This window comes from Lepisosteus oculatus, chromosome 11 (genome assembly GCF_040954835.1).
Source record: "Lepisosteus oculatus isolate fLepOcu1 chromosome 11, fLepOcu1.hap2, whole genome shotgun sequence".
In the NCBI taxonomy this organism is placed as follows: domain Eukaryota; kingdom Metazoa; phylum Chordata; class Actinopteri; order Semionotiformes; family Lepisosteidae; genus Lepisosteus; species Lepisosteus oculatus.
The window spans coordinates 18,751,118-18,777,482 of NC_090706.1; the positions used below are offsets into that span (position 1 = coordinate 18,751,118).

General features: G+C 39.2%; 2 protein-coding genes across 2 annotated transcripts; both read right to left on the reverse strand.

Moving 5' to 3' along the window:
* Positions 1-5,139: 5,139 nt before the first annotated feature.
* LOC138241872 (zinc-binding protein A33-like) lies at positions 5,140-11,995 on the reverse strand. Its single transcript, XM_069195899.1, has 6 exons — positions 11,307-11,995; positions 10,302-10,397; positions 9,033-9,263; positions 7,618-7,640; positions 7,414-7,532; positions 5,140-6,772 (listed from the first exon to the last, which is right to left on the reverse strand). Exons 1-6 carry the CDS (start codon positions 11,709-11,711, stop codon positions 6,225-6,227), a joined length of 1,422 nt encoding a protein of 473 aa, XP_069052000.1. The 5' UTR covers positions 11,712-11,995; the 3' UTR covers positions 5,140-6,224.
* A 7,115-nt stretch (positions 11,996-19,110) lies between these two features.
* On the reverse strand, positions 19,111-24,931 carry LOC102699142 (E3 ubiquitin-protein ligase TRIM35-like). Its single transcript, XM_069195752.1, has 7 exons — positions 24,693-24,931; positions 24,231-24,285; positions 21,617-21,679; positions 20,651-20,743; positions 20,016-20,246; positions 19,282-19,310; positions 19,111-19,207 (listed from the first exon to the last, which is right to left on the reverse strand). The coding sequence occupies exons 1-7, from the start codon at positions 24,929-24,931 to the stop codon at positions 19,153-19,155; spliced, it is 765 nt and encodes a 254-aa protein (XP_069051853.1). The 3' UTR covers positions 19,111-19,152.
* Between the last annotated feature and the right edge of the window lie 1,434 nt (positions 24,932-26,365).

Below are 26,365 nucleotides of genomic sequence, written 5' to 3' on the forward strand. Positions count from 1 at the left end.
GGAATCCAGGGCGGAGGTCTAGGGTTGGCGTGCAGTCAGGATCTGGAACAGTGGTTGCAGTGCTGAGAGATGTCCTGGAACCAGACTGGATTGGAGTCTGAGCAGACTTTCTCAGTGGCGAGAAATGGGTAGCCAGCATCCAGCCTGGGGATCTCTACCCTGGCGAATCAGCCTGTCAATGGAATTGGGCAGCATCGGCTATGGAGTGGAATCCTGTGCCAAGCTCCCAGGGAAAAATGGAGGATGCGCGGGTATCTTGGTCTTGGAAGGGAATCCAGTTTCTTAGGCCTGAGGGAGAACAGGATTTCAACTTAGGAGGAGAATCCTGGCACTGAGAACCAGAGACAGGAGTGCAGATGGGCTTCAGGATCCAGGGTGAGACTACGAGCTGGAGAGACTTCTGAGGCATCTGCCGGGGGAACTGGACATCAGGCGAGAACAGACAAGACGGTGGAAAAATAATAATGAAATGGAAATTAAAGTGCAGACATGAAAATTGAAAAGGGATGAAAAGAGCAATGTTAGAGCATGTCGAAGGAGGGCTCCAGCTTTAAATAGAGAAACTGAGTAATTAGTAAGGAATTAAATAATTGGTAATTAAAGGCAGATCACCTGAAGGGAATCTGGTTTATGCGACAAGCCCTGGAGCACCGTGAGCCCTTGTGAGAATGTGACGGTTTCCAAGGGCAACCGCTAGTCAAGAGACGCCATATGGGTGCTATCATGACTTCCTGTTCATCACCATTAATGTTGTAAAGGTCACAGATTAAAACCGCACTGACAAATATCCATTATTTTTTTATCTGCCTGCATTGTTTTCTGCATTATCAGCATCCATTACACAGTATAAAATTATTAATGTGGTGCTACTTTGATGCTACATTTTGCTCATAGGAAAGGGCTTCCTCCCCTTAAATACAAAATCTATTGGTCATTCATAAAAAGGACACAAATACAACTGAAGCATGTAAATACAGAGCTGTATCTTAATTCAATTAAATATTGTTGCGAATACAGGGTTGAGAAAATAGCAAATTACGAAAAGCAGACTGCACCCAATTATGAATTAGCAATTTAAATAAATTCCATTATTTGATTATTTGCTTACGGTGTGCAATATGAAAAATAATCTTTCATGAAGAATTCCAATGTCTGCTTAAAATCTAAAAAAGCCATATCACATGTTCTGTTTGTATCTAAAACTGTTATTGTTTCTTCAAAAAAACTGTAAGTCCCATTCAACTTATTTTGAATGTTTTCCTACAACTTTTAAATGCTGTTTTATTCATTGCTGTACCTAAATTGAAAAAGTTTACAGATGAAAAGAGGCTGTGTGTCCTATATTACACTCATTGTGGATAACTACTTATTAAGACCTGGCACTGTAGAGGTGACTGGAGTTTTAGACTTAAGTTATTTTTTTTAAAAGATCAGACATTCTCTGTAAACATGTTAATTTTCCATAGCAAAATATTTTTGGTTAACAGATCCCCTGTTATAACACATAACACATAATTTTAAATGTTAAATACATTCTAAAACCTGGTCTTTCATTTATTATACATGACAGCAGTACTAAAAAATAATGATTGGTCATCTTGATTTTATGTGTTTATTTGTAAAGCAGAGCTCTGACCGTCTTTTGCATTCTATTCTATTTAAATGTACAGGAGTGCTGGGTGTCCATAAAAAAATTCCCTCAGGGGACAATAAAAATCTTATCATGCAATGTGGGGCAACTGTCATCTGAACACTGATACATTGGAGAACTTATCAGGAATACTGTAAATCATTAAGCCTTTTAGAGTATTTAGCCCTTTAATTTAAGTTCAAAATAGAAAGTTTTTAGGAATCCTTTTTCTCTTCTATTCACCTGTCTTCAGTTCTCTTCTTTTTCTTCATACAGTATGTGATTCCATTCGTGTAAAGGTTTAGAGTCCATCAATCAGACCCTGACACAAGTCCAAGCATCATCACCTTGTAGCCTGATTTCATCTACATCTAGGTTTACATACAGTACTATTACTCACAGCACAACACAGTGCATATGCTGAAGGTCTATTTAGGAGAGTTTTTCACATCAGCCATGCTCTGGTCAACACACTGTGCTATTATCTAGCAAGTAATTTTTAAAGGTGACCTAAAATTCTAACACATTTAAATCAGTGTTGGCATTTATTCTACATTATTGCACTACAAAGAAGAAGGAACAATCTTAAAGCTACTGTACCTCTAATAACCAGTCCTGCCGTGTTTGAATTCTCCTCCTCCTGTCCTATTGGGGGCGGTGTTGCCCATTGCTCTGCTATTGGAGCCTGAGCAGCATCACACAGTGACACCACTAAAGCTTAAGGAGGATTTTTCACTCCAGCTCTGCTTTGATCTCCCTCAACATGCTGTGTTATTGCCCACAGTTACAGACACCTTTACTGGGCAGATTCTGAGAGTAACAGATTTTCACCCTCACAGTAAATGTGTGTTTAAAAGTATAGATATGTGTCCCATCGCTGGGCTCAAGGAATGACAGCTCCCCCATGTCATAGCGTACCTGCTCTCTTATTTTCTGGGGTCTCCTCTTCACAGTGAGCCATATTCCTGTTGAGAGCACAAATTCCTTACTCTTTCCTGTTGATGAATTCTTTGGCCAAACCCAAGTACCAGAAGGTGTTGTTTCCCAATTCCACATCCCAGCAGTGTCTCCCTGAGGTGTCACGGGTGTCAGAAGGGACAAACCATGGAGAAGTAGGATAGCGAAAAAGACACTATGCGGGGCGGCGGAACGGGGAGCTAGCCCGGGCTCATCAGTGCAGAGTTCTGGAGTACCGTATAGAAACCTATGCCCTCTGGTAGCGGACATGGGGCGAGCTGGTGCTAGGCGGGTCTCAGGATATCCGAATGCCAATGCCGAGCGAGGCAGAATAAGTGACCCGGAAATATATAGCCCAAGGAAAGAGGGAAACCAGAAGGACAGCAAAGCAGGTGTAGCGGCGAGGCTTAATAATAAGAAAGAATTAAGTGTTCTGGGCTTTCCCAAATGAGGCCCCATTTCTCTGTTCATCTCTGTGGTGCAGCCACAGAGAAACTATTCATGCAGGCTGATTTAAGATGTTTTCTTTTGATAAGAAACAAGCTCCCAAAGGGGGATGCACTTAGCTAAGCCTGGCTATCATGATCAATGGTCATCCATTGGCGCCTATCTGTCTAGGGAGTGCGAGTTGGACATCTGGACTGTATTCCTAAGTGTCAGGAGTAAGTGACTCATATCTCACCTTGATCAACCAATCAGGGACTGGTAGGGCCGAGTAACCCACGTGGGACTCTGATGCCCATGGAACTTTCAGCCAATCAATGAGCTGAAGTTCCTCCAGGTAAAAACAGGCAACACAGAGAGCCTGTGAGATTCAGTAAGATTCAGAAGGGATTCAGGAGAATTCTGTGGACAATTCTAAAGGGAATTCAAAGGAGAATTCCAGGGCAGGACGGCCTAGGAGCAGAAGGCTCCCAAGGGCAGGATATTCTCGCAGCGCGCTTCCTGACCATCCTGAGACTCAACCCTTGACAACCACGGAACGGCCAGTGTGTCCGAGTGCCAGAACTTTCCTTTGTTCTAAGAGTCTAGAGTGGAGGTTGCCAGAGAGTAACCAGCAGCAGGCCTCGTGAACAGGTCGGAACTGTGGACAGCTGAATCACTATTCAGAACTAGCTCTTCATCAGGAACGAACCGGTCCTCTTCCTGTCTTGCTGGGACCCACAGTCATCTTTTCTCCTGTGCACAAACTTTGCTAGTTAAAGCCAACAGTGAGCATCAGCAGCGCACCGTCACAAGCCTCACAGCACAGCCTGGCACGGAGCCAGAGGGCGCGGATTGGACAGCAACAGCCTTCAACTGTTTCTTTGTGCCCGCAGGAGATCTGAATCCCCAGAAATTGGATGAGTATTCAACTTCAATGCATTACAGCTCGAGAATTCAATTGTTATCCCAACCAGTTGATATCAATTTAATTCCTAAGAGTTATGTACTTGTTTTGAGTATCTAACGTAGAAGTTATAACCAAGTTCATTTATGAAACGGTCTTAATGAATGATATACTGAACGTATGTCCTCTTGATATATGTAACTCTTTGTAACTGAATGAATATATATCTTTTGTATTCTGATAAGCCTCTCGATAAGATCTGTTAGGTTTATATGCATATTCTATGTATTAATAAATGTATCCTCGTGTATTAGTACCTTTGTGTGTGCGCGTTGTTTGAGTTATGTCGCATGGTTGGATTCTAAAGCCATCAAAAGAATCAACTTTGTAATTTACTGCTACAATTAATAACCGTCTCAGTAACCCTACAGAACTGGTGCCTTCAGAGAGCCACTATGATTACATATTTGGCGTCCCTGAGCCGGTTTTCTTACACAGGAAACTAGGGACAGGACAGAGTAGGAGCGACAGAGGTGACAGAGGTGAACCCCTCAAATCCCAGAACAAAGTAACGGTGTTCAAACCTCTCTGGGTTGTCAGGAAGCTGCTCTCTCTCAGCTCTGCTTCTCACACTGGTTAGATCCTCAGACAGTGACAGGTTGGGTTCTGCTGTGTTAGGATCCTGTCATGAACCGCAATCCTATGAGCACCTCTCACCGCCAACACCCACGCACTAATTAATCAATTATTATTCCTCACGCTTTTCCCTATTTATACCCTCTCACTTCACTCAGTCCCCACTCACTATTAAGAAAAACCTTTGGCTTTCTCTTGTGTGCGTTTAATACTCTCGACCTGATTTCTGGCTACCCGACCTTGTTTTTCCTCCGGCTTCGACTTCGTCTCGTCTCTTGACTCTTGTGATACCTGACCTACTTCGACTATGACTTTTGACTTTTGCCCTTGGGATTTGGACACCAGAGACTAGCTGCCTACAGACTCAGCGCCCCATAGGGTCCAACCAGGTACTCTTAACGTCAACCCTGACAGGTCCACAGTAAGAAAGGCTGATAAGAAAAATTACAGCAAATGCTGACCTTTGGAAAGATGTATTTTTTTGATAAATTATTATTTTGATTACATAACAGTACAATTAATTTCTTAAATTAAAGGAATACAATCACAGAGATGTATCAAATTGACTTTTAAAATTTGACCCAATAAAAGTTACCAATGGCTATGACAAATAATAATATCAGTAAAACTTCACTGTAAAAATAATTATCAGTTACTGTATACGTTCTAAAATTAGAATATGGTTTTGAAATTAAAGCAAATGTATTCTCTATAAAAATTTGAAAATTCACACACCATTGGCAATATAAATATAAGTTAAATATTTCCAAATAAAAAATAGTAGGTTCATATAATTAATATTAATTACGGTTGAACACTCTGTTAGTGTCAGAATGAGGACAACAGTTAAGAGTCAGGACACTATAGACACACTGTCAGGACAGAATCACCAGGACAAACTGGCCATATAGTGACACCTGTAGAGCAAATTGGAGGAGATAATTCACTCCAGGGCTCTTACACATCCAGAGGCACTGTAGGAGCAGAATATTAACAATGGTATCTTAACCAAAGTGCATTGTGGTTTTCCGTCACTAAGTTCTGCTTCTGTTCTCTTTAATTCAGTTGATAAAGTAATTTCTGACTTCTCTTCCCAGTCTTACATGCAAAAATCATTTTGATGTTTAATAGCATGAATAAAAAGATTCAGTATATCCTTTATTTAAATGAAAAAAACATTAATTTTGAAAAATGAGGAGTCCTGCCAACAAATAGTCAAAGGGTATTAAAACATACAGGGCAGACGTCTCCTGGGTTTAAACTGAGGGAAGAAGAATGAAGTCTGCAGTCAATGCACTAGAAGCCTAATATGTAGAATATTGATCAGCATAAAATGATTAAGAAAAATAAAGTGCTAGTGATGTGGGCATTGATGGGGCTCCATTGAAGACTGCTGGGGAGATGTCAGCAGGACAGGGGCTTAGGAACACAGTCCAGTTCTCTCCATCTTCTTAAGAAGAGCTAACATCTGGAACTACAGTATGTAAAACATACTCAACCTACACAATCCGGTATTTTTTTTTTGTCTTAGTAAAAATCTTGATTCACATGTTTCCTGACATTTACACAAATTTTGTAGAAAAGCACTAACAGTTCTAATTACAATCACAGCCACACAGTGAAAGTGAAAGACCCATCCAGAAACATTCTTCATAACCAGCTCTGCCTCGCTCAACACACTGTGTTATGATCCACTCTTACAGACACCTTCACTGGGCAGATACGCAGAAGATGAGACTCGCCTGGCCAAAATACTGGAAACACCCTCTCAGTAAATGTGTCTTTAAAAGTGTAGATGTGAGTCCCAGCGTTGGGATCAGAGAATGACACTTCCCCTCTGTCATAGTCCACCTGCACTCTGATCCTCTGGGGTTTCCTCTTCAATTTGAGTTGTGTCCGTGGTGAGGTCAGAGCTCTATAAACACCATTGCCCACCCGTAGAGCCCACACTCCGCTTTCTGGGCTCAGAGAGACTAATTCTTTACTGTTGGTGGATTGTTTGGCCACACCAAATCCCCAAAAACTTCTGTTTTCCACCTCCACATTCCAAGAGTGTCTACCTGAGGTGAATCCCTCAGATCCCAGAACACCGTGCAAGGAATGAAACCTCTCTGGGTTGTTAGGAAGCTCCTGTTTCTCAGGTCTGTATCGCACACAGGTCAGGTCTTCAGACAGTGACAGATGAGGTTCTGCTGTGTTGGGGTCCAGAGTCACATGTGCTGATAGGAAAAGAACAAAATAGAAATCAGCACTTACTGTACCTGTCCAAATGTATATTTTTCTAAATAAAAATTTTAATTAAAAATCATTACACTTCTGTTAAATTTATGTAACTGAAGTAATACAAGGGTCATAGAAATATACTGTATAAAACTGACATTTTTAAAAACTGTTTATGACAGAAATGGCTATAAAAACAATTAACATAATTAAGGACAGTTACACATTTTATATGGAGCAGTAAAAATGATTTTAAAAAGATTTACAGTGAAGTAAGCTTACAAAAAGTAAGCTGAGGGGAAAATCAGACACCGTTGTTGAGATCAAAATTAGTCTTTTTTTATAATGTTAAAAAATAGTAGGATGCTGAAATAAATGAAAAAAATAGGCTAGATTTTTTTAAATGCTCTTGAGCACATTCTTGTCAGTAACAGCATAAGAACAGAAGCTAAAGTGTCAGGACAAACTGGCCATGTAGTGACTCCTGGAGGAGATCAGTCACTTCACACCAGGGCTCTTACACAGACAGCCACACTCTCACTGCTTTTATCTGATTGACTCCATAATTCTCAATATTCCTCCTGCACTGTGAAAACCTGTAAATCCCTCCCCCTTGTGATCTCTGCCCCCCAGTACTCACTGTACTGAACAATCCCCAGCATCTTCTCCCAGACTCTGTACTTCAGAGAGCCCAGGTGCTTGGCAACATCTATCAGTGCTCCTGAAACGAGCTCTGGATCCTGCAGTGTGCGCTCGGTTCTGCAATAGTTTTTAGGAGTCAGTGCTGCTGTGGGTTTAGATTCAGTACAATAGAAAACAGGAAGACAGAGCGGAGTTCACATACCTGCTCTTTGTGTCCTTGTAGTTCTGAAAAACAACATCAGGATATTTATTCATTTTTGATGAACTACAAAGAACACTTTATTAAACTTTGACCATGGTTAAAACATGAAAACCAAATATTACAACATCCGAATAATGGCACAATACTGTTACAGATATATACCCAAGCAGCTGGTGGAATTATAGGCACCAACTGTAAGTTCTTTTTTCTCTAGTACAGCTTTCCCAGAAGCATATGTCAACCAGAAAAACCCCAGTGTCCTTTATGACACTTACACAGGCTAACAAGAGATATGCCTTCTAAACTAGACAGAACACAACCTACAGTTAAGGCTCTCTCTTTATACAGTAAATCAGGATAGTACAAAAAGTAATGGGAAACCTTTCTTTCTACTCTAAAAATACATCCACAACCAGGAGATGTCGGGTTTAACCTACAGTAGGGATTATCTGTACAAGAGTTTCCTAAAAAACAAAAGAATGGCAAGCTCTTCCTGACAAAAAATGTTGACACAAGCCAGGTGTTTGACTATAGTCCCTAGCATCTTGAGACACCGCAATAACCACGTCTAATTATCAGAATAAAATTAAAACATAAATAATATAAATGGCATAAAACACCCCAATATTGTAAATACACTGTATACTGATACAATTCCTTGTTTAATATTTTAAATGATGAGACACTGCTTTTCACTAAGCAGCTGGTTTTGCTGCACAAGATCAATGGGAGTCCATGGTCTCCCTGTGTGAAAGTGAGGTCATTCTGAGGCTTAGAATTTCTACCAAACTGAACTCAGTCCTCTCAATGAGAGGTTTCATCACTTACAGTAAATAAAACCATACAAAAACTGAAAAATAGAAAAGAACCTGCTGTACCAACTCTTTGGGCAGATATAAGAGGAAGTATCAAGAGAGTGGACAGAAGTTTCTTTAGGAAAACTCCACAAAAAAGACTGTAACAATTACAGGGGTATCATGCTTTTATCTGTGACGGGGAAAGTCATAATTAGGATCATCCTAGAAAGGCTGTCAATAGATCGGGATAAGGAATTGAGAGACCAGCAAACAGGACTCAGACAGGACAGATCATGCTTTTGACCACATTGCTACACTGCTTGTCATTGTTGAACAGACCATAGAGAGAAATATATCCTCACATTTGTATATTTCCTGAAAGCCTTTGATCACCTTGATGAAAAGAACCTATAGAAACTCATGGCATACTATGGAATTTTGAAAAAGTTCATAATCATTGTTTAAAAGGTCCACCTACAGTCATCCTGCAGAGTTCACAATGGACACCACAGACAGCTTTACAGTGCCCAACAGTCCCTGTTACTCTTTATCTTGTGACCTAGACCATTCATTACTGTCAGTCTGCATTCAGAAGACTGTTATCACAGTGATCTATACCTGCAGAAATGAAATGTCTTCAGCTCCCATCTCTTGTTCTACAACTCTGACTGTGTCTGAAAGGGATGATATCTCTCTTGTAAGACTCTCAATCTTCTGCTCCATCATCTGTCTCTTCTCTTCCTCTTCCTCCCTCAGTGCAGCTATCCTGGCTGCCTCTTCATCTTGTAGAAACTGGTGAAGTTTCTCAAACTCCTCCTTTATCTGTCTCTCTGTCTGTAGGGCCTGTTTCTGGAATGAAAAATGCAATGGAAAAACATCTGAGACATATAAAATACATTCTATTTTTTTAAAATAACTCAAACAGCTCGTGAATGTAATTTTTTGTGACTATATCCAATATGCTATGAGGAATCTGCACCTTATAGTTGTGTTTAACAATCTCTATTGTAACGTTCTGTAAAATAATACATACAATATCTGGTAATTTAACCTTGGCTAAGGAGGCAACTTCCTCCTTTATGTGACCATCTTCCTGTTGAGTCTGTGTCTAGAATGGAAAAGGTATAATACTCAGTAATAAAGCTGTATTATACAGTCATGATGAAGTTTCTTCACTCTTCAGAAATGCTGTATTAATTTGTATTTATCCTACTTGCCTTGTAGTCTTGACGTGTATTGTCACTTTTCCTTTAACACATAACACATAAAACCAGTGACAAAAAATCCCGCACTAAATCCAAAATAACTCAAAGAACTCCTTTTGAGTTCAGTTTCTTGGGAATATCTTTAACAGTCAAGCTATGAAGAATATTCACTTCATTGTTTTATTAACCTCTTCTGTGATTTCATTTTCTAATTTCTAACATCTTCTTCCAAATCAAAGTCGTGGGGGAGCTGGAGTCGATTCCAGTAAGGGGAGCAAGGCAGGCCACCAGTCCATAGCAGGATACAAACATACACTCACATAAGGGAAGGGCTAATTCTCTCAGAAGCCAATTAACCTATTGGACTGTGGAGGAAACCCACGAGAGCATGGGGAAAACGTACAAAGTCCATGCACCCCAAATCAGGAATTGAACTCAGAAACCCAGCACAGCAAGGCTTAATGTTAACCACTCTGCCACCCAAAAAACAGCTTACTGTATAACAATTACAGTTATATATTAAAAATTACACCTTAATATATAATGTTAAATAGTATGTCTTTAAAAAACACAAATAACACTAAACTAGCAATTTAACCTGGGTTAGTAACAATGTATTTTTAATGATATTTTAAATTCGTAATAAATATAAATTGCTTTATTTTTAAACCAGTAAACGTACCTTAATGTGTACTACAGTTTGGTCATATGTGTGTTTAACTTGATTAAAGGAATCCAGCTTCTTCTGCAGGGACTGCAGTGCAGCCTTAAGCCCCTCCTGGAATGAGATGACAGAGCTCACACTTTGCTCCAGGAATGACTGACAGCAGCTCCAAATAGAAAATTCCAGATAATAATGCACACACGGTTCACATTTTACTGGAGAAAGACACTGAGACTGTGTTCACATATAACTGCAAGGATTGGATCTTTTCATTGATTTAAACTAGTTTTCACATTTTTTATTTAATACAATGTAAAATGATTGATATGATTTAATTAATTGCATTTAAATACAATTAAATAATTGTTATGTTCATCATCATTATATTTTAGGAATAAACAGTGACTTCAAATTAGCTGTTTGTGTTCCTGTTGATCACAGAGTGTCCCCTAAACAGCAGGACCTAACACCTCTGGAATTAAGCACTCTGAACAGAACACTGCAGCTCTCTGTGTCTTTTCCCTTTTCAGTACTGGTCACTACAAAACAATCAAGTTGCTGAATACTGTTCTTTATAATATATTTATAATAATTCCAACATGATAGGAAAAATTGTAAAACATGCAAATGCAAAAGTACAGTATTCCTAAAACAATACATTTTAAGTTGAGGTATTATATACCTTTAATAATACAGTACCTGCAATTTAATTTAGATACCAGTACCAAAATTCATCATAAAAATCATAGTTTTGTGACATAGGTCTTATTTTTCCCATTGTGAAGATGGACAGTGTTTTTGCAATGTTGATATTGAAGACAAGACGCACAGTAAAAGTCAGTATTTAAAATATAACAATATATATTTTCACGTCAGTGAAAAAGCAAGGAACAAAAAGTTATTTTTCTGATCACCCTCTTTAAGATTTAAATTCCCTTTTAACAAAAGTTATAAAGTTTGCTAAATACACTGACAATAACCTGGTTTTCAATATTAAAGTTTGTAATTAAATTATTTCCAAACCTTATACTTCTGAGATGTCTTCTGTACTGGGCGAAATTTGTGGTTTTCATGTTTTTTTAAAGTTACACAATCAACACAGACAGGCTCTTCATCATTCAAACAGAAGAGCTTGAGTTTCTCCCTGTGTAGACTGCAGAGCACTTCAGACCTCACTGGAGGTCTCTGACTCCTCTCATCTAAGAACCTCACACACAGATTCTTTAGAGCCAGGTTGTTCGGAGGGTTTTCTCTTGAAGATCTTCTCCTGCAGGTTGGACATTCCTGAGATCCTTTCTGCTCCCAGTACTGCTGCAGACAGGCTTTACAGAAGCTGTGGCTACATGTCAAGACAACAGGATCTGTGAAGATTTCACAACACACAGGACAGGAGAGCTCCTCTTCCAGGACTAAAGATCTTGCTGCCATTTGTTCACAAAGTTACAGCCCGTCTTGTTTTCAGAAATTATTTCTGATCACAGCTTGAAATGTTCTTTCACTTTCACCTAATGCTTTTAATACCGCTGGTGAAATCACCTTCTTGTGAAAGTAAAGCTGTCATTGCTTTTCTCTAGTAATTGCATGTGTACATTGTTGTTATTGTATTTTTTTATTTTAAAGGTTAGCATGTTTCAGTACTTTCACATCATGACACATGCGTTCTTAATAAATATAAGGAAGTAAATACTATCAGTTCACCCCTCCTGTTCATACTGGAATGTCAGGTCTTCCCAGTTATCTGTGTTCACAGTTACATGTTCCTTTAGGGGGCAGCATCTTTACAACACAATGTAATTCAAAAGCTCTTTATTTAAAAATATATATTTTGAACCTCAAAACGTCCTTATTTTGATGGTCCTGCTAAATGGAACAAATTTACAACTTTTTCTGCATTTATGATAAAAGATGTTTTATGTGGGAAACTGACAAAATAATTTTAAATGACTAAGGAAATGTTAATATCACTGAAAAAAAATGAACTGGAGGAACATAATATTTTAGCTATTGAGCTTTTATTCAATTGTTGCTCTATGAAGGCCAAAATGTTATGCTCTTTTGCTTTACTTTTCAGTGAGGAATTAATTTCTATTTAATCCTTTAGATCCAACACATACTGATGTAGCTTGAACATCAAAATATATTTAACTTACACATTCTTATTAACTTGTTTTAAACCAAACCATAGGCAAGTAATACCAAGAAAACACAATGTTTTGGTTGTGGAGCCTTTTTCGGATATGTTTATTCGACGTTTCCTTTCTTCTCTTTTCAGCATGGAATAAACCTTTACTTGTTCCTTTGCTGCCTTAAAGAGTTTTATATTCTTCTGCAGGAGCTTCAGTGCAGCCTTGAGCTTCTCCTAGAATAATATGATATGGTTTACATGCTTGAACTACTGAGAGCAGATCTCACTGCCCACACAGATAATACAAGTGAGCACCTGAACAGGTAGACAGGAACCAGAGATCACACTTTACTGGATAAATACACTGCATCTCTGTTTACTTATCACTGCAGGGATTAGATTTTTTGATTGGTTTAAAACTATTTTTTGAAAAAATTTCACATAAAGAAAAAATAATTTAAGAATGATAAATATAGAAAAAACACTACTATATTATACTGTTATAAACTGTCATTACATTATCAAACAGTCAACATTATTTTTAAACATTTTTTTTTTAAAATAAAGGTAGGATCCTGTGGAATAAATTGTATCAATCAAATCTGGTGAATTTCCTTAAATACGACAGGAGAAGCCATTAACATACGAGTTTCTCCTTAACTGCAGAACCTGACAAATTTGGAAATAAATACTCAAGCACAATGCTGCAAATGTCTGTGTCCCCTCCCTGTCAGAACCCTCTGAGAAACATTTTTGAGAAATAACATTATTACTGTACTTGGCTACAAGATAATTCCTGCAAGATAGAAAAAAAACATGAAAGTGCAAAATTATTGCCAATTACAGTTTTGTTTTGAGGTATTATACATATTAATGCCAAATTATAGAAAATGAATAATACCAGCATCTTAATTTTGATACCAGTACAAAAATGATGATTTTATCATTGTTATGTGTTTTGAGGTCTTGTCTTACCCCTTAAGGAAGGTGTATAGTGTCTTATTGTACATGTTAATATTACAAGCATGACACTTACATAAAATAAATCTATTATTGCCTATTATTAAAATAATATATTAGTGTCAGAGAGGAAGCAAGGAACACAATGTGTCCTTTCACAATGTGTGAAAATTGTTTTTAAACCGTATGCTTCTCTGCTGCCTACAGAAAACATTTATGGTTTTCTGAAGTTACACAATCAACACAGAAAGGTTTTTTCAACATCCAAAAAGAAGAGCTTGTCCCTCTGCAGACCGCAGATTTCTTTAGACCGTGCTAAAGGTCTCTGACTCCTCTCCTGTAAGAAGGTTTCAGATTCTTTAGAGATAGATTAATGGGAGGCTGACCCTTAGACATCCCCCTGCCAACTGAACATTCTCAAGAGCACTTCTGTTTCCAGTACTACTATGTACAGTTTTTACAGAGGTTTTGGCTACATATCAGGACACAGGATCCTTGAAGATCTCACAGCACAACGACATAAGATCTTACAGTCATTTCTTCAAAGTTCCAGCCTTACTTATCTTTCAATCTGCCTTTTTTAGCATTATCAGCTTGTCACAGCTTCACAAATACTTTTAGATTGGTTTTATGTGCTCTGGTTATAAGACTTAGAAATATTTTTTACACAAAAGAGATGAATTTTATCCACAAAAAAATCAATAAAACCTTAAACTGACTCCAATGGTCACATTGTCTGTCTCTCAATTTCTCTCATTAACAAATGATTCAGTCGGACAACATTTCTGACAACATTTGGGTTTTTTCTAAACAAAGAAAACTGTTACTGGAAATGAAACACAATGTTGTCAAACCTGCTGCTCCTCTGCAATGATTGGATGAGTGAAAAAGTGTAAATGAACTAGAAGGTTCACATTTCTGATCGCTCATTTAGTTTTCTCACAATCTTGCAATTCTGCACCCATTAAGATATTTTTTAATACAATAACCTTCATTTTAATTAACTTCGGGCTTCATAGATAAGAATAAATAAGAATTTTGTCTGTAAAGAACTGCACTTTGCTTGCAGTAATGATAAAATGCAGAAATAAGAAAAGGAAGTAAAAAATACTACATACAGTAGTTTAAAATTCAGGAATATCGATGGTGCCCTTCAGGGGTACAGTAGGTCAATTACCTACAGTACTTTTGGTGTAGTTTGTGTTTTGTGGATTTAGTGGATTATATACAATATACTGTATTTGCAACACGAAATAAAGAGCTTTTATATTTTTGATAAAAGGCACAAGAAAAAAAATGTCATTGACTGTGTTCATCCTAATTGATAAAAAAGTCAAAAGATCCAAAAAGCACACATATACAGTATATATAGCATATATATTTTTCTCATTTAAGTGTGTTTTTAGGCAGAAAACAAAGTGTCATTTGTGACTTAATGGACATTCAATAATGGCCAATAATGGATACCCCTTCCACCCTTTAGTCCATTAAACTGAGTGTTTACTGTATTATACTTTTGCTAATTAAAATAACTTGCTATTACACTAACCTAACTTTTAGGAAGATGGAACAATGTAGCGCCATATTTATATTTGTTGTAGTAGATGGTACAGTTAATTTGAACAAGTGTGAGACCCACTACATGTAACAATTCAGTGATGAGCCCGATGATAGTGGTGTCATCTGTGTATCTGAGGACTTTGACAATACTGTGCTGTGATGTGAAGCTGTTTATGAACAAGGAGAAAAGAAGTGGGGAGAGTGGGGTCCAACCGTGAGGAAGTGCAGGACTTAAGGTGGGCCAATGCACTCAAATGGCTTCATAACCATCTATGAGAGTTATGTGGACTTCCTTCTTTCGGGGGAAGAGACTGAGGAAGATAAATGGGATTAGCAGATGAAGCTCATGAGAAATCAGCTACAGCAGTGTTCAGCGTTTTGGACTACAGTAAGATTTTTACAGCGATGTAAGGTAGTATATCCAGGAACTGGAATCCTGTTAGAAATGTGTCCCCTGACATGGAGTTACACTGAATATTCACTTTTATCTCACTTCAGAGGGTAGATAAAATACCAATTGAATTCTCACACTGAGCTGGTGGGTTACAGACACACTACACTCTTAGATCAGCTTTGAAAACACAGGAACACAGACACAATTCCTAATGTTTTATAGTCTCTTTCTTTTTAATAAATGACAATACCATTACACTCTCTATGCATTCTTTATCTCAGAAAGGATCAAATTCATCCAGTTCAGTTTATCACAGCATGTGATTAATCAAAATAATGGAGCAGTCTGAAAACTCTTTAATATTAAACTCTGATATGCAACACTGTTCACTCGGTGACTTATCACATCTCAGTGAAGATGACTAGGTATCCTTTGGTAATTAAGAAACAAGATCATACAATTAGGATGGCGGAGTGGTACAGTGGTTAGTGTTAAGGATAATGAACCCTAAATTCAGAATCATTTGAGCTTTTCTAGCTCATTACACCACCTAGCCATTTTAAGGATGCTCAGACCTTTTTTTCCCCAGCAACAGATTATTTTTATTTTCCATAACCACTGGTGCACCAACAATCTAGACATTATAATAGCGTCCCAATTATTTCATCACACAGCAACCATAACATAAACTAAAAAGGGACACAAACTCACAAACCATATGAAGAACCCCATTCACCCAGGTTACCAAGCAAAATGTCCCAAAAGAGCAGTCCAGCAGTGATGTTTAGAAAACTGCAGCTCTGATCAGTAACCTGACCTGACATTCCTCCTTCCACCACAGAGAAGACATTTACCGGTGCTCAGTCCTGGCCAGCCTGAACAATGTGGTCTGTCATGCTCTTCTCACTAAATTGATTTCTCTGAGTCCATGTCAGGTAGGGAGGAAAATGATCATGGAGCCTTCCTCAGCTGCTCACTGTAAAGTTCCTGGTGTCTGAGTCCTCTCCTGGGTCCACCTCTGCAATCTTTGTCCCCACTCAAATGCTCTGCTGAAACTTCTTTTTTGGAGCTTACAATAAGAAAACTCCAATTGTCAGGGATCAAGTCTCATTCTCTGAGGGGTAGAAGTGTCTCTGATGTCTTGGCTGTGGAAAGAGCTAAGTGCTTGGGACTTACGGAACTAGTGGCTATAAACAGATCACCAGGCATTAAGATGCATTGTGTATTCTAACCCTCTTCCAGAGCCCCATCTTAGTCTGAGGCACAGTTAGATGTATCTTGCAATCCCACATATCACCCAATATTAACCAGTGTCTATGCTAGGAGGGTCTATGATGGGAATGGGAAGACAAATGCAGCATTCTTACAAAGACTGTGGCCATTCTATGCAAACTTAAAGTCAACATACAGTAGTCCTTGACACCTGTTACCTCTACACACTGTGGTGCCTCTGGGGGAAAGTTTATGTACATGAGAGAAGTACTTTCCTGAGTTTCGTGGCGTTTCTTCCTCCAATTATCTTCCAAATCCAGTCCGTAATCCGTTCCTATAATCCTGATCCGATCCGAGTTCCAAAAGTCTGTAATAAAGCCAATCCGCGATGTATCCTTATCCACTATCCGCAATCCAAAAACCATAAACCTTTTCCCCTTTCAGTAGTCCGTTATTCTTTAGTCCGATCTTTAACAAAAACCTCTGTCCTCTCTCTTCCTCCAAACTGCATTCACCTCATCGGCTTCCGCCCTGTTCACTGCCTCCGGGGCACTTTTGGTTCCTGACGCGGCTCAGCTGTGTCTCATTGTTTCTCAGGGTAGAGCCTTTCCATATACGGGTCAGCTGATTCTTTTTGGCAGCCATTTTGCTTAGGTCCATATCTAGTATTTTAAGTAGGTCATTCCAAAAATATCTGTTATGAATGACCCTTCCCCTGGTCATCTTACAACACATTTCACTCTGTGACATTAACATTGCTTCCTCTCAGCACTGGGGACCTGGGTTTAATTCTTAGGGGTGCTATCTGCATGGAATTTGTATGTTCACCCCGTGCTCACATGGGTTTCTTCCCACAGTCCAAAGACATACTGTACTAGTAGGTTTATTTATCTTCAAGGAACATTTGCCTTGGTGTGAGTATATGTCTGTGTTTGTGTCTGTGTGCCCTGTGATATACATTACTGGCATCCCATCCAGGGTGTTTCTTTTCTTGTGGTAAAGCAATACAGCATGGATGTTATTTTTAAATTTACCACTGAAACTAAAACAAATTCAGATAAATATCTGCACATATTGTAGATTATCTCACCACAATGAAGAACTAGCATTCATTCCACAAAGTCTTACAATAAAGAAGGGACAATTCTAAAGCACCTCTAATGACCAGTCCTGTGTCTGAGTTTGTCTCCTTCTGCTGTCCTGTTGGGGGACACCTGATTCTGGAACCTGAGAAGCCTGACACCGGAAACCCATTGAAACTTTTTTTCTCCAGCTCTGCCTTGATATTCCCTTTCAAAACACTGTGTTGCTACCTACTATGACAGATACCTTCACTGGACAGATTCTCAAAGGATTAGGGTCAGTGGCACCAGGCCAGAAAATTGGAAACATCTTTTCAGTAAATGTGTGTTTAAAAGTGTAGATGTGAGTCCTATGTCTAGCGTCAGAGAATGACACCATCCCCTCGTCATAATCCAGCTGCACTCTGACCTTCAGGGGTTTGTCGTGTTGCTGGTGAGGTCAGTGCGGTGTAATCACTTCCACACAGCCGTAGAGCCCAAACCCCTCCCTCTGGGCTCAGAGTGAATAATCTCTTCCTGCTAATGGATAAATTGGCCAAACCCAAGACCCAAAAAGTTTTGTCTCCCACCTCCACATCCCAGCAATGTCTACTTGACATAAATCCCTCAGAGCCCAGCACACGGAAAGGTTGATCAAACCTCTCTGGGTTGTCAGGAAGCTGCTGTGGTCTCTCAGCTCTGCCTTTCACACTGGTTAGATCCTCAGACAGTAAGAGGTGGGGCTCTGCTGTGTTGGGATCCAGAGTCACAGGAGCTGATAGGTAAAGAAGAAAACATGAAAATCACCTGACCTACTGAAAGACATATTTTTATAAATAAATATTTTAATTAAAAATCCTTTTTTAACCTTAAGTAGCTAAAACAATACAAAGGTCAAAGAAATGTATTAAATATGTTTGGGAAAAAATGCATAGTCAGGAATAGCTATAACAAATAATAACATAATAAAAATGACCTCAATGTAAAAACAATCAACAGTTACACGTTTTAAAATGAGAAGAGAGAATACTTGAAAATGAATGTATTAAATTGTATCAAGTTTAAGATAACTGTGGATTTACTGCCTTCAGTTGGGAAATCCAAACACTACTAATGAAATAAAAAGTTAAACATTTTAAAAAGACAAAATAGTTGTATTTGAAAACAAATAAACATAAACATAATATTAATAAAGCCTTGTAACTCTTATAATACACATTTCTGTTAGTGAAAGTAGGAGAACAGCAACTAAAGAGACAGGAAGCTACAGACACACTGTCTGGAGAGGATCAGCAGGACAAACTGACCATGTAGTGATACCTGTAGAGCAAACTGGAGGAGATCAGTCACTTCACTACAGGGCAATTACACAGACTGCCACATTCTCACTGCTTTTATCTGATTGACTCTACAAATCTCATTATTCCTTCTGCACTGTGAAAACCTGTAAATCCCTCCCCCTTGTGATCCCTGCCCCCCAGTACTCACTGTACTGAACAATCCCCAGCATCTTCTCCCAGAGTCTGTACTTCAGAGAGCCCAGGTGCTTGGCAACATCTACTGTATAAGTGCTCCTGAAACCTCCTCTGGATCCTGCAGTGTGAGCTGGGCTCTGCAATAATATTCAGGAGTCAGTGTTCGGACTCAGTACAATAAGAAAGAGGAAAACAGGATGAGTTCACATACCTGCTCCTGCTCTTTGTGTCCGTGTAGCTCTGAAAAACAAAAACAATGTGACAAATTAGTAAGTATTAATAGAATCTAACAAATACTAATGTATTCTAAAGAACATAGCAATTCAGTTCTATCATTGTGATCACTGACCATGAACATCACAGCTGAAGACAAATTGAGATCAGACTCCATATTTGCATGAAGTGATGGAAACATGTAAGGAGATATTTTTATAAAAAAACACATACTGTAGATATTATTGAAAATCTACATAATGTTACACAAACAAATTGTTAATATTTCAGATATAATGCAGAACAGTATTAAACTGCACATACAAAATCTTAAAAATATAATAAAAAGAATCACAAAATAATTATCTTTGTCTTAATATTTGAAATTCACTCCTGTCAATGAAGAGACATCTATTGTGCACTAGCTGTCACCAGTATTGTCAACTCTGGAGGATTCCCTGGCATTTCTTCAATGAAAGTGAGGTCAGGTTGGGCAATTTGGTCATATTTGTGTTAGATTTGTTCTACTGAAGAGAACGTAGCTACTGTATATCTGGGAGATAACTTGTCAACCTTGGAGACTCCAGGAGAATTCAGGAGATCCCTAGATGCCAGCAGATCTGATTCCTCAATGTTACAGTACAGCACAGTGCACACTGCAGCTATCAGTGTGTGAATGTGGCCATTACTGTCAGTCTGCATTCAGAGGACTGTGGTCATAGTCATCTCTACCTGCAGAAATGAAATCTCATCAGCTTCCATCTCCTGTTCAATGGCTCTGATTATGTGTGACAGGCATGACATCTCTCTTGTAACATTCTCAATTTTCTCCTTCATCTTCCAAGTCTTCTGTTCCTCTTTCTCCCTCAGTGCAGCTATCCTGGCCGCCTCTTCATCTCGTAGAAACTGGTGAAGTTTCTCAAACTTCTCCTTTACCTGCCTCTCAACTGTTTGGGCCTGAAACTGGAATGAAGAGTGTTAATTTCTGGTTGAATTGCATTATTCTGTGTTTGGGGAGATTTTTGGGTGGCTTTCTCTCTCTTACAAAATCACAAATTTACTGTTTTCAAAATCAGCTGTTGGTAATAACAAGCATGATGATAAAGATTGCTTTATAAATTACCTTTTGATACATGCACTGTATGATTCCAAATAGGAATACAGGAAAATTGCAGGGAAATAAGAATATATTGTATATATTCTGTAATCATAGGAATAGATATATACTGTGATTACAGGAATATCTTGTAGAAACACTTCTCATTGCATTTTTTGTAGTTGATTTATTTGTAAATGCAGAACTGTTTTTCATCTGATTATTCATCTGATTATCTGAATCTACTCCGATATTTTTAAAACAAGATTACCTTAATGTGCTCTGCAGTTTGGTCATATTTCTGTTTCACTTTATTAAAGTCTTTCAGCTTCTTCTGCAAGAACTTCAGTGCAGCCTTGAGCTTCTGGGAAAGTATAGCAGTTTTGTGGAATTATAGCACCCCACTGTTAGAAGTCCTGCTCTACTGTGATCATTACTTGATGATGAATTTCCTCACAGTTGGACTGTGTTTCTATTTCACTGAGATCTTAATTGTTTAACTGCAGCCTTAAGTCATATAAATTGAAACAGCATGTAAAAATTGGCTGACATTATTGTGAAAGTACAGTATTTTGTTGTTAAAGCAGAAAACATATAAAGAATGCTTTTTTAAATTTAAAACCTTTACGCAGTATGACAGTGTCCCAGTGTTTAATCCTTTCTTGTCTGTTCTTGTTACAAACATGATTTTCCTAGACAGTAGAACTTTTAAACAGAAATCAGAGAGTCTGGCCTAGCAATTTACATTGAAACTGTGGTTAAACTATAAAATGTAAAAATCCTTTTATTTTGTTTTAATTATATTTTTGTGTTCAATATGGATTTATAATCTATAGTGCCTCTATTGTCTCTTGCTCAAACTATGGAATGAATTATACAGAAATTAATCTTAATTGGTTGTTCAAAGAAGTCACTTGGTGTAATAAATGAAAATGTAAATAAACATATACTATAAATGTTTTGCACATTTAAATAAGGAATTATTGCAGTTCTTTTCACTTCAACTGCAGTTCAGTTCCTTGTCAAACGAAGAGGATATTTCACAATTTTATTAACAAAAGTTATATAATAAAGTCAGTTCCTATCACTTGCTATATTAGTTTTGTACACACACATTTAATTACAGTCTTAATCAAAACAGAACATGTTTACAAACTGTCAAAAAATGTAACACAGAATTTGCTTTCTAAGCTAAGGTGTAAACTTTCTAAAGCTTATTTAGACTATATTTTCTCACCTTACAATCCACCACAGCCTCCTCCACAGGACAGAACTCATGGTTTTTGTGTTTTATTGAAGTCTGACAAACAACACAGACAGATTTTCCCTGGTTCAGAAAAAAAGATCTAAAGTGCTACACATAACTTTCTTAATTCGATGTATTTAAAACAGTGAACTACTGCAGGTGTAACATAACATTCAGAAATACAATCACGTATTTGACAAATAAAAATGATTACAATCTAATCCTTCCACGTTTGATCCCAAAATCCCAAGAAATATAAATCTTAACGGGTAGAAAGCTATGCTGAAAGTTTATTAAGATACTTAGAAGACAAAGATACTGTATCAATTTATGTTGCATTAGCCTGATTATGATTAAAAAACACATATAATTAAACACGCGTTTGCGATTTAAATCAGAACACGATTTAAATCAATATAAATGTTTATATTGTAACGCATACTGTCCAGCCTCCATTTCTCTATAAAAATTTACTCTGTTGCACACACACACACAATAGAAGCAGGAAGCAGAAGCAGGGACCGTTGTCGGAAGGGAAGAAGGTGACTATTCATTGTTATCAAAAATGACTTAGAATCGATCATGTTGAGATATTTTGAAATATAAAAGTCAATTGATTGTCCATAATATCGCTATTCTATTTTTTCGAAGAAATGTTTGTTAAAAGAAAAGTCCAGCACCAGCTGGATTCAAACACACAACCTGTGAGTTGCTAGTCAGGCACCGTTATTAAATACCGTTATTAAATTCTTTAGATACGTGATTCCATATTATATTCCCTATTAATCAAATTCTAAAAGTATGCTTGTTGACTCCGGTATCACGTTAGTTAAAGACTTCGAAGCTTAAAATGTTTAGGGAGAAATGGAATACTGGTGTGGATTTTTTTCTTTAAAGTACCAAGACCAGCTATATACTGTATTTTTATGTTCCAAAATTAATATCATTTATGGCCTTCACACGCGTTACAGTATGCTCCTATTCTTTTTATGCTCAGCTACTAAGATTTCCCTTCAGTGGTAAAATTCAATATCTACAACGGGCACAGTAAAGACGTTTACTGTACAGTAAGTCTTTCTACGACAGACCGACGGACCACGAGTGCCCCTGTCAGTCAACCAATCACGTACCGAGGTACCCCGCGCCATCTTGCGTCATGATACGCGACAACGCAGCCAATTACCTGCGGTACGTGTCTGTACCGCTCACTTTGAATGGCTGCATCTGTATGCTTCATGGGAGCCTGGACCGGCTACCATTACAAGTAGAGGGCTCTATGAGAATGTTCATCAAGGAAGCATTCCTTTAATGTAATGCATTTTGAGTATCAATCTTTCACAAAGAACATCATTCAAGTCTTGTGAAAATGTAAATATACTGTACCATATTTTACAGAACTGTATGTTCTTCTCTCCACAACTGCTGCTGCATGTTCCAAAAACTCTAAAAAGTCACATTCCACTTCTCTTACAGTAAATACTATTTACGTAAGTACACTATTTACTTAGACTTGCTGTCAGTCTAGTGTACTAAGTACACTATTTAAGTACAGTAAATACTATATTCCCATAGGGAAATGAATCAATTTCCCTATGGGATCAATAAAGTCTTATCTTACTATCTTGTGTCATTTAAATACTATGTATAATATTGTAATCATTGCTGTCAATAAACAAGACGTTTACAGATGAAGGGAGGTTGTCTGGCCCATTTCATGCTCATTTCATAGTTGACAGCTTAATGATCTGCAGAGACATTGTAGAAAACTGTATGGTGACTTTGGAGTTTTAAACTCAAAGACCACAGACATACAATGCAAGACTGGCTCTGATTATTATAGTAAAAATACAATTGTTAGAAATTAATACTTTGTTTCAGAATTTTGATAGACCAGACATTCTCCATAAACATATACTGTAATTTTTTTTTCCAGAGCAAAATGTTTTTCTTCTTACATCCCATTATAATACATTTAATGATAAGTAAATTCCCTAAATTAGTTTGGTCTTTTATTATAGTTGTTCAGCAGTATTGAAAAATAATGATTGCTTATCCTGATTTTGTGTGTAACATTCTATACAGCAGCATAGCTCTGACAATCTTCTACAATATGAGTCAACAGTAATCTTCCAGAACTCTAAAATTTCATTCATAAAAAATGAATTCTGGATACTGATACATTATGTATCTTATCAGGTAGAAACAATTTAATCTTTATATTATTTTGTCTTTTCATTTGCATTCATTGGAATTTCCATTTGAAAGTTCAGAATAGATGACATTTGAGTACTTACTGCTACAGTCATTATAAAACAATTTTCCTGAGCATTAAGATAAAAAAATAACCTGAGAGCTTTTACCCAGACTAGATATTATCCCACATTTCCCAGAGCCATATGGATGTGTCTTGTACACTTACTGGGACTTCAGAGTGTGTTAATCAAACTGTCACAACCATAAGTCCTCTTAAGAGTGCTCCAGCTCTTTCCCGCTTTTGCTTGATTTTCCTGCACTTGACTCCTATCCAGCACTTCCCTACAAAAGCCAGACGCTCCTACCATTCTGGGCTCAGCTTTGGAAGATGGATGCCCAGAAGCTCCCCTACCAGCGGGTCCAGGAGTGGCTCGATGGCATAGGCTTCACGACTGCGTCTTGAACATCTGGGTCCGGGGCTGGGAGAGCCTGGTCCCCTTACCCCTTTTTATTTCCCTGACCCTTCATCGGATCCCGCTCTGGTTTTTAAATGGAGTTTTTAATGAAAGTTCGGGAGGAATGAAAGCAGCCGAGCTCATTCGATACAGCTGACGCAATTCTCACTAATCCTGACGTAAGCAACCGGTCTCCATATATATCAAACTTCACCCTCTCCTCTTCCTCGTTCGTTTTCTGCATGGTTCATTTTCGCCTAGCTCGAATCCATGCTCCCTTTTCATGGATCTGCAAATTCGCTGCTCCGAAGAAGACCTTTTCTGCAGCACAGGAGACTCTCCTACCCCTCTCAACCAGTCCAGTCCAGTCCAGTCCAGTCCAGTCCAGTCTCCCCCCCCCCCCCCCCCGCTCCCCTCACCTCCGTCTCATCGCCTCCTTCACCCGCCGTGCCACATCAGCGCCGGTCATCTCCCAGCCAGTCCTCACAAGATTCAACTCCTCGCTGAAGACTGCGTTCCGCCGTCGTAGTCCCTCTCTCATCACAAACCCAGCCTTCCCGTCCCTCCACGGCAAAGTCTCCAAATAACCGCCGCTTCTCTCGAGGATGTCCCAGCCGCCGCGCTTCACGCTCATCGGCTCCCCCTTCTCCTGGATCATCTGTCGCGATTTCCAACTGGACAGTAGCAAGCCTCCAGAGGATACTTCGAAAACATGGAGTCCGTTTTAAAAGAAACGCTTCCAAAAAAGCTCTGTTTTCCCTGTACTTAACCGCAGTCTACACAAAGGAAACATCAGCTACGTAGCTTCCCCCGGCGCCCTCCAATGACATCACCCGCGCCGCCGCCACTAATCCCAACGTGAGGACCCCGAGGCCGTCCGCGCCTCTGCCTGTCACGTCTTCTGTCTTGTCTTGTCCTGATATATCTGTGTCTGTGTCTCTTCCCCAACCAATCCATTCCTCTGCTGAACAACCGCACCTAGCCTCTTCCACCCAGCCTCCTTCCCTAAACTCCTTGCTGCCGGGTCTAAGGCCCCAGGCTCACACCCCTCCCCAACCCCCTTCTCTGCTTAATCTAATTTCTGCACTGTCTTCTGTCTCTACCTCCGGCATCCAACACGGCTCAAGCACCACCAGCTTGGTGCCTTAGGCCCCGGTTTCTTTTCTTTCGGCCCCTGCTGTGGTCTCCACGGCCCAAAGGCCATCCAGTAAATGACCCCCAGCTCAGCCAGCAGGCGGCTCTTACCCTCCCCCACCCCCTGGCGTCCAAGACGACTTGGCAGACTCCTCAGTCCTTCATGCAGCCTTTGCCACTGCTTCAATTCCTCCTCAACAGCCTTCGGCTTCCATATCCCAAGCCAATGAGCTTCAGGCCCTAGATCCATCTAACCCCTCCTACCACAATCTGTTTTCTGCTCTTCTTCCCTCCTCATCTTCTCCCATCCCCGGTGTCCAACACAGCATCAGTCATCCCATGCCTTCGGCCCTGGATTCCAATATCCCCTTTACTTTTCTCTCTGAACAGCCATTCCTCTCCCAGCTCCTCCCAACGCACTAAAGTTTAGTCCTCCTCCCATTCCCTTTTCACTCCAGCAGCAAATTCTACGAGGTGCGGACGTCAATCTAGCTCACCTTCTCTCTTCCTCTACTTACAACTCCGATTCCAGAACAGTCGACTGCGGCTCGATTTCCGTTACTCTCAAATCTTCTGACCCTCACTCTGCTTCAGTCCTTTGAATTTCCGACTTCTGCTTGGCTTTCAGCATTTTTCGCGACATCATGTTTTCCGCCTTTCCTCTTTCCTGCGACTTATGTTCCTTTTGGACACATTCATCAAATCTTTGCCCAAATACAGTCCGCAAGCTCAACCCCGACTCTGCCCCTTCTCCCCCTCAGCATCAATTCTCCCGCCAGGTCTTCTTCAAACCTTCCTGGTCCAGAGACGTTTGTGGTCGCCCCATCGTGATGATCAGAGGTCAACAAATTTGCAACAACTTCAATTCCTCTACGTCGCTTCCTCCACATTTGCAGCTTCTGCGGCGAAGCTCACGCTCCCTCTTCCTGCGCCCGCCGGCCTTTCCATGCTCGCTCCA

Excerpts from the sequence above, each read along its gene's own strand:
- LOC138241872 (XM_069195899.1), bottom strand. The coding sequence starts at position 11,711 with ATGGCAGCAAGATCTTTAGTCCTGGAAGAGGAGCTCTCCTGTCCTGTG. Across the intron at positions 10,398-11,306 it reads AGACATCTCAGAAGTATAAG|GAGGGGCTTAAGGCTGCACT; the intron begins GTTTGGAAATAA and ends ATCTCATTCCAG. Across the intron at positions 7,533-7,617 it reads TACAAGGACACAAAGAGCAG|AACCGAGCGCACACTGCAGG; the intron begins GTATGTGAACTC and ends AAACTATTGCAG.
- LOC102699142 (XM_069195752.1), bottom strand. The coding sequence starts at position 24,931 with ATGATCCAGGAGAAGGGGGAGCCGATGAGCGTGAAGCGCGGCGGCTGG. Across the intron at positions 21,680-24,230 it reads AGCCACTCCTGGACCCGCTG|ACTTCAATAAAACACAAAAA; the intron begins GTAGGGGAGCTT and ends GTTGTTTGTCAG. Across the intron at positions 20,744-21,616 it reads AGGCTGTGGTGGATTGTAAG|AAGCTCAAGGCTGCACTGAA; the intron begins GTGAGAAAATAT and ends ATACTTTCCCAG.